The 8,218-nt window shown below is 48.4% G+C and overlaps 1 protein-coding gene across 2 annotated transcripts in view; it reads left to right on the forward strand.

Annotated features, from left to right (window-relative positions):
* The window catches only part of LOC126567990 (paired box protein Pax-3-A-like), a 44,964-nt gene extending 37,046 nt beyond the window's left edge, over positions 1-7,918 (forward strand). The window contains exons 4-6 of one of the 2 annotated variants that reach the window (XM_050224377.1): positions 6,193-6,483; positions 6,571-6,755; positions 6,995-7,918. In XM_050224377.1, the coding sequence (XP_050080334.1) occupies positions 6,193-6,483; positions 6,571-6,755; positions 6,995-7,918 (1,400 nt within the window). The remainder of the gene's footprint in view (positions 1-6,192; positions 6,484-6,570; positions 6,756-6,994) is intronic. The other variant, XM_050224378.1, reaches the window with a different exon arrangement.
* Positions 7,919-8,218: the final 300 nt, after the last annotated feature.

Below are 8,218 nucleotides of genomic sequence, written 5' to 3' on the forward strand. Positions count from 1 at the left end.
AAATGGTGCCCCCGGTGTGCGCGTGTGCACATGCCGGTGGTGTGTAGGACGCGTTTGCTAGCTGAATTAAGATATGGAGCATTTTGGAATAGGAATAAATCTACACCCCGGCGTGGATCTAAAGTGCAAGTGCGCAAGTGCGCAAGTGCTCATTGTTGGCTTTGTTCGAGTGCAGACACATTTTAAAACAAGCCTGTGCTTGGGTGCCCGAGTTGTCTTTAGTTGAAGCTCAACGGAGGGCATGTTTTGTTTTCTTTTAAAAACAAAACCATAACTTAAAGCTTGACTAATGACCAACAAGTTGTCAATACGTCGACTCCTGTGTTCTGTGTTTACTCTGTGTGGTCTAAGAATTGTAACGCTCATCAGCTTCATTAAGGAATTGTACCATTGCAGAGATCATGGATCATGGAACATTGTAGAAGGAGTTGTATGTTTTCTCAAGAACTCCTGGGCGTTATCTTGGATAACGCATATCATAGAAAGCATTAACTTTTGAAACAGTTAGAGTTCTGAGATTGATCGACCACTTTCTGAGCAAGTATTCCACGACGAATACATCGCGACCAGCATTGACTCAAGTCCAACCTTGTCATTGACTTGTAGGTTCCCTCAATTAAAAATAACCCTATCGTCCTGTCAGCAGACAGACTACTAAAACGGGAAATTTGACGACATCAATCAATCCCAAATTGATCATCAAATTAACCCGCCCCGTCTGCTGCTGAGGAAGCAGCCCCAGTCGAAACGAGCGTATCCGTGGCATCCTTTTAAATTCGAATACTGTTGCGCCGCTGATACGGGCGTGCCATTAAAACAACAAACTATCCCTATCAATCGATCGATAGCATGCGAAAGTCGTGCTCCCACGTGATGAGGTGACAATATTCATAAGGAAAGGCGGTGAGCCGAATAGTTCCCTAATTAGCGTGCTTTTGCTAGCGGAACATCTACACCAGTCCGGTTACGATTTTTTATGGTCCTAGACTAGGTGGCGGTGTGTCTTTGCCAATAGGGATTCTAAATGACGGTTTCCGTGAGATGAGCGAAACTCATTATCCGACGGTTTGGCGATTTTTTTTTTTTGTTTCATCGATGCTCTACCAACGTGGGTCTGAAATGGATGCAAAAACACATTCAAAAACACCCAAGATAAAATGGAGTCTAGACGCGGGACAGTACACGATATGCGTCTTGGAGTTTGTGTCTTCCCAGGATCGGATAGAAGAGAGGGAAAAACAAATCGAACGCTACATCGAGATCACTATCGCTGGACGGTCGCGCCATGGACACGGCTGATGGTTTTGCAGGAAACCGGGAGAAAGATTTATTGCATGCATCGTCGTGCCGTGAAATGGTTCTTAGGGTACGGTTTTCTTGCCTGTGAAATTGTTCAACTAGTTCGCTTCTTGGCATAGAACGAGATTGCAATTGTACGATCTCGCAACGATATGCTCCTCACGACTGTCCAATGGAAACCTCGTGAGCATGCGGAGCGATACGGTACAGGATTAATTTTATAGCGACCGAACAAAACTAGTTAGCCAACAGTCTGCGACCGGCAACTAAGGACATTTCAAGTCACCCGGTTCGGCATTCTATTTCGTGATCGTAAAATCGTAACTTTGCTCCCAAACCTTCTATAGAATCATCATTTCGATAATGGACTTTTGGGGTCGTAAAAATACTAGTGTCAGAAATCGATTCCAATGGCCAGTAATGTTCGGACGGTCGGGAGAAAAGACTTTGGACCCTAACCCAAAATCCAACCATAACATCAGGAACTTGCGGTCGTAAAAATGCTGTCTGATTTGTCTGATGGCGCATTCCTAACACAATATGAGTCTTAAAGTTTGGGAAATAAAACCACGAGTTTTGGAGGCAAGTGAACAGGAAAAAGAAATTTAATTTAAATTTGAAAACATGATTGTATATTAGTGCAAAGAACGTTATGAATCTTTCATTCTCCGAAGCTAAGCTTGAGCTTTATGCTTCTGTCGTAAAAAAAGGGAACAAGTTCTAAAGCTTGTTAAGGCATGCCGCTCGGTCCTTGAACTACTTTTTTGGGTTTAACCGTCTAATTCCAACTAAAGTTCCTCTTGAAATCTGCTGAACAAAAAAAAACACACATTGGAGAATTGTTTTGCGTCCTGTTTATGGGCAGACTTCCTCGCGTTTGATCATGACGCTAAAATGGTGTGCCTGCGAAATCCTACTTCACAACCTATGTCTTCTTGTGCCAATCGGTTTAGGAGGCCCCAAAAACTCCACGTGACACGAGCTGACTGGTCCCATCGAAACTCAAGGCCACCGAAACCGATTGGAATGCTCTCGACTGGCACAAAAATCGATCGCGAGCTCGATCGTAAAAGTTTCAATTTTTACGACCACTCGTACCATAAAATCTCTAATAAAGCACTGAATTAATTACGAGGCTTCGGGATATATGGACCACTTAGTTTGGGAGACGCACTGAGACGGTTCCGCTGCTCCCTCTAGTGGATGCGTTTGGAAGCTTGGTGAAGGAAGTCCGGTGTTCAGGTGTTTCAGATTCTCGATCTCGATCGCTATTGTTAGCTCTCTTGTTGTTGAATGGCGACCGGAAAATTGATTAACACTCGTGCTGTTAAAAACGCTTCGATTGTGGTTTTATGTGACTGGCTTGGTAACACGGAGACTCGACGTTTGCCGGAACGACTTAAGGAGATGCATTCCAACACCCACAGGAAGCAAATAAATTCTTTAATAAATGGCTTTATTACACAGGATTAATATGAAAGTAATAGTAACAAGAAACACCTGCTGAATGCATGAAGCAACTTAACGTTTCTTTTTAAACTTTTTAGGTTACATTAAATCATTCTTACAACAACTACATTTTTTGGTTGATTAAATCTTCAAAACCTTACCGCGTTTCAGCAAGAGATAATTGTCCATTTCCGCCGCCAGCCGCTCAATGATTCTCAACATAAAGATTCCTAGAAAGGCACAAAAAGCACCACATCTGCCGACACAGAAGCCCTCTAGAGTTAGAGAAATAGTTCGTATCCAAAGTCAAGCTTCGACACACAAAAAAAGGGAAGCTACAAAGTCGGTGAAACTCAGCTGTCAGTTATCATCGTGCGTACCGTCATAGAAACCACCAAAAAGTCCAGCCCATCGGTTCGGTGGTGATTTTTTCGATCTTCGAGAGCATTATTACTCCCGCACGCAACAAACGCAACGGCAACTCCGAAGGTTTCATCGCCTCCGGTCCTCCAGCACGCCCGAAAACTACGATTATTTGGAAATGGATTAATTACACATTTTCGATATAAACGGTTCCTTCGCAACTCCCGGTGCTCGCTACTGCGTGCTTCGGCGATCTTCGTCAACCGCCCGTCAACCGTCCGGTCCTGTAGCTTGGGGAGAAGCATCAAAAACGGCTATAGACACAAAAAAAAGAGCTAAAATAAACCGTTCAACCCGTTCCGAATTCAATAGTCACAATGGCAAAAGAAAACTGGAGAGGTTGGCCCTGCTGCTCCGTCGGCGCACCGGCAAAGACGCACAGGGCACTAAAGGCAGGGTTGAAAAGAGCTGCGAACGAGAGCCTTTTGGGATGGGTTCGGTTTCGTGCTCACTGGATTTCTTTTCCCTCATTCTCTACCCTCATTTGTATGGCAATCGTAGCAATGCCGGGGCAGAAGGAAGAGAAAACTTAATCAATAACACAACAATAACAATATTTTGATGATAATACTTCCACTTCAGTGCAGATAAACTATTATTACACCGATCCACCGTTCGGTCGTTCGTTTTGCGTCCAGACGGGTTGGCTGGCACTGGCCGTCAGTGCCCTGCGGCGGGTGCGAAACTCCTGAAATGATTGATGGTTAAATGTTGCCCCGAGTTGTTGTTGGTGTTCCGAAATATTCATCAAAAAATCGTGCGCACTCTTTCCTGCCGGCACTGCGTGAGGTATGCGCTACGCAAAAGGCGTCAATTGCTCAGCCAACACATTCCGGTGTTGCTCCTGCGTATTGGGCGCTGCGTGCGTTTGCTACCATTCAGGGTTTGTTTGGATCTTTTTGTCTCTCTTTCTACTGCCCTACCAACGGCTCCCTCTGCCTAGGAAGGGAGTCCCAAAGAAGCCCGTTACCTGCAGGAATTAAACTGCGCCCCGGTTCACCGTGACTCAGCACGCTCGGTACGGACGCTTCGACAAACTCGAGGATTGTACATGTTTTTGGATCGAGCGGCTCTACACGGTTAGATAGATATCGAGCGGCAGTCGATGATGTACTGGCCGAGGAGCTGCTGCTTAGCAACACAAATCGCGCAAATCATCTCCACCGGTCGGTAAGCGATCCTATTACCGAAGGGTGCCGGGAGAGTGGTTTGCTGGCGGCAAAGCGCACACAGCAGGTCTCGTCCGTCCGTTGATCGGGTATTAATTGAACGATGAAATGGGCTGATAAAAGTGATACGTACGAGCTCTATTGTAGCGTGAGGATTGCTGTAGCGAACGATCATAATGATCTGAATGTGCGACAAACAAATTGGGACACTGTAGAACACGCTAGGAAGTGTAGCTAAAATTATCTCGGTACAGAACATTTACACTCCTCGCCGTTGTAAAATTTTTTAGCAACTGATCAAACACAAACATCCAATCTGAATACTTTTCAAAACAGCTCCAAATTTAAGCAAGCAAACAACAATGCTCCAAATTCAGCTCTTTCAACGTATTTCAACAAACGTCAGCTTTTAACCCTTGCAAGACGTTTCAATATCAGCCAAATAGGGCCCAAAATATCCCAAGTTTACCCCAAAACAGCTAAACCTAACCACAACCACAGGCACGGAAGTTTGCGGCCTGCGCAAGAATGCAAAGTCATGCGAAAGGCGAAACAAAAGAATGTGTTAAAAGTGTCATATTAAAATCACGTGCCCAGTGGTTCGAATAATACTTAGAAAAATATCTTAATGCCACCAGAGGCATCGCTAAGGTTACGTCTTGGGAGCCACCAAGTAACCAACTTCTTCTACTTTGCGTTTCATATCAACCACTTGATTTTCGTCCAATCAAACTCGACAGGAATCAAGCTCCATGTGGTTTTTGGGAAGCTCATCTACCAAACAAGAGTGTTATTTATCTTTCACCTACTGAGACTCCCTGAACCAGCAGCCGCTGACCTTTGCTTATATCGGTCGAGGCACATGGGTACTGGCACGATTCTTCGAAATCCATGCACGATCGAACGGGCCCTCCACAAACCCTAATTTGGTGTGTAAAAATTCCTGTTTACACTCGGATATACACACAAAACACACACACACTCGTCCACGTTTTCGATTAGAAGATCCCGTGGAGCGTCATGCGTCCAGAGTAACCAAACATGCAGTCACCGGGTGCCTTCGTTTGGTAAATTGTTGACGGTTTTCTGATTGAAGGGCATTTAAGCTGTGAACCCGTCTCGTGCCCCCATCTCACTCACCCACTCAACTCACTCGCTAAAGCATCGACGGGGCTTCCCGCGGTGCAGTAGCTCTGGAGACGGTACGGGATTTCTTGGAGGATTTCATTTTCCTGCCTGTCCGTTCCGATAATCGCTGTCAAGCGACGAACCATCGGACCACCAATCAGACCGCCCAGCATAAGCATGCCGAGTCCCGAACCATCTCGGGGGCTACGTTGTTACGTGTGCGTATTGTATCCACAGTTTCATGAACGTTATGATACGCAACTGTCACTGCCTTTTGGATGAAGTCTTCACGCTGAAGGGATAACCCTCCAACAAGCGCTGCCACTGACTGTGAAATCGATCTGCAGCCGCGGCTACCCGGCGGGAGACAAAATTCTTAAGCTCCAGTTCCCGGTAACTTCTAAATCCAAATTGAAATCTCAACGACCATTCTTGACAAGGGCTCGCTTCCAGCGCTGAGAAGATGGTCCGAAATTCCGCGGTACATGTGCGGAATGTTAACGCGGCGGAACCGTAACGAACGCGGTGTGCCACGCTACTCCGCAATCAAACACAAGCGAACAACTGACCATAGCAGTTTGACAAGTGGTTTTGACTTCCGTCGAAAAGGACATCACTAAGGATTAGGGAGAAGCTTGCTTGAAAGCTGCCCATCAAATGAAGCCATCAACTTTTTCGAGTGCTGTTTAGCTAATCCTCATTCTTTTCTTTACTTCTTCCGTAGGTGTTTGTACGAATGCGACTGCCCCGTCAGTGTCGTCCATCAACAGAATTCTACGTAATCGGGCAGCGGAAAGGGCGGCGGCAGAGTTCGCACGAGCAGCTGGCTATGGTCTCTATCCCCCTCCACCATACGGTGGATTTCCGTGGCCAACACCTACCCATCTGTGGTCACCGGGACAAGGACTACCCAATATGTCGCAGCCTGGAGGTAGTACAACGCCTGGAACGATTGGATCGCCTGGTTCTGGATCGCACGAGACCCTCGGCTCGCCTGACGGAAATCGATTAATCGGTAAGCGACATCACGACTCCCTGATTCCGTCAATTACGCAAGACGACATCCTTCAATTTGTTTTTTTTTTTAAATTTCTTTAAACAGACATTGAAGGTGAAGACTCCAACAGCCTGGATGGCGATCAACCAAAGTTTAGACGTAACCGCACCACCTTCAGCCCGGAACAATTGGAGGAGCTCGAGAAGGAGTTCGACAAGTCGCACTATCCCTGTGTCAGCACCCGTGAACGTCTCGCTTCCCGTACCTCCCTCAGTGAAGCCCGTGTCCAGGTAACTATCAGACCATGGGATGGAAAAATTTCCTTCACTTTCTTTGAAAGTCGACAACCATCTAAACGGGTTCGGACAGGCTCGGTTTGCCCGACGGTTTCGTTCACCCAGAACGCTCCGCTTAACCTCAAACCGTCGCTTGCACTTAAAACGCGAACTTCCGCTAAAGCAGATGAGGAAATTTTTCGCAAATTAGCTATAAGTGTTTGAGCTAATATACTTATAACTTGAACTACTAGGTTTGGTTTTCCAACAGACGGGCGAAATGGCGACGTCATCAAAGAATGAATCTTTTAAAAAGGTCCACCTCGCCGAGCACCCGGGCGGCTGCGGCGGCGGGAACGGCAAGTTCCGCTTTCACCCCTGGCTCCCCGCCGCCGCCGCCGCTGCCGCAGCAGCAGCAGCAGCAGCAACCTCCACCGCCAACCGGATCACAGCCGCCGGCGTCAGGCCCTGTGCCCCCTTCCCAGCACCCTTCCTCCGGTTCGCCGGGAGCGGGCCCTCCCCTGCCCGGTCACCATCATCTTCCCCATCATCTTCCGCACCATCCGCACCACCATCTCACGCACCCGCACCATCATGCGCTCCATGCGCACCACTTTCACCAGCAGCCGCCACCGCCACCCCCACCACCGGGCTCCTCCTCACAGTTGCCACCCCATCACCACCATCACCCGCATCACGCGGCCCATCTGCATCCCAACCCATCCACATCGCCGGCAGCCCAGGCGGCCCAGGCAGCGGCCGCCCTGGGAGCCCAAGCGGCAGCAGCAGTAGCGGCGGCCCAAGCAGCACAATCATTAGTCACAGCATCAACTCCATTATTAATGGGCGGTGAGCATAGTGCGTTCCGGTCGCTAGTGCCAACGTCGGCGGCGGCCCTTTTCGCGGGCCTGTCACGCTCGTACGCCGCCACCACCGGGTCGTCCAACCTAGACTCGGCCAGCCCAGCACCGAGCGACGATTCGGACGAGGAAATCAACGTGCACGATGATGATTCGAACGATGAAGCGCTTGATACGGGCCGTCCAACGAATGGAGGCGGTTCGCGTCATCGCCGCCGACGTCGCTCCAGTTCTGTCACCGCGTTTACTGACTCCTCCTCGGGACCGTCCGGTCCCTTACAGCTAACCAAACACGAACGCACACCGCAACAGCCGTGAAGCCTTACTGCTGAACAAGAGAACTAGAACGAAGAAGGGTGTGGGGGGGGGGGGGGGGTGTATAGAGTGTGTTGAAAAAAAAGGCAGCCATGTTTACCCAGGCCGCCATTTCAAGTACTTTGAAGGACGAACAGGAGGGTGTCGATTACCAGAATGGAAAATGGCGTAATGCAGGGTGTTGGTCGTCGAGGGCGTTTGCTGTTATCGGGAAGCCCTTCGTTGGGAGAACGCGACCCGATGCAACACGTGTTCAATAAACTCCACCCTGTCACCAACCTCCAACACACCCTTTCGGGAGGA

The sequence above is a fragment of the Anopheles maculipalpis genome, chromosome 2RL (assembly GCF_943734695.1).
Source record: "Anopheles maculipalpis chromosome 2RL, idAnoMacuDA_375_x, whole genome shotgun sequence".
Lineage (NCBI taxonomy): Eukaryota > Metazoa > Arthropoda > Insecta > Diptera > Culicidae > Anopheles > Anopheles maculipalpis.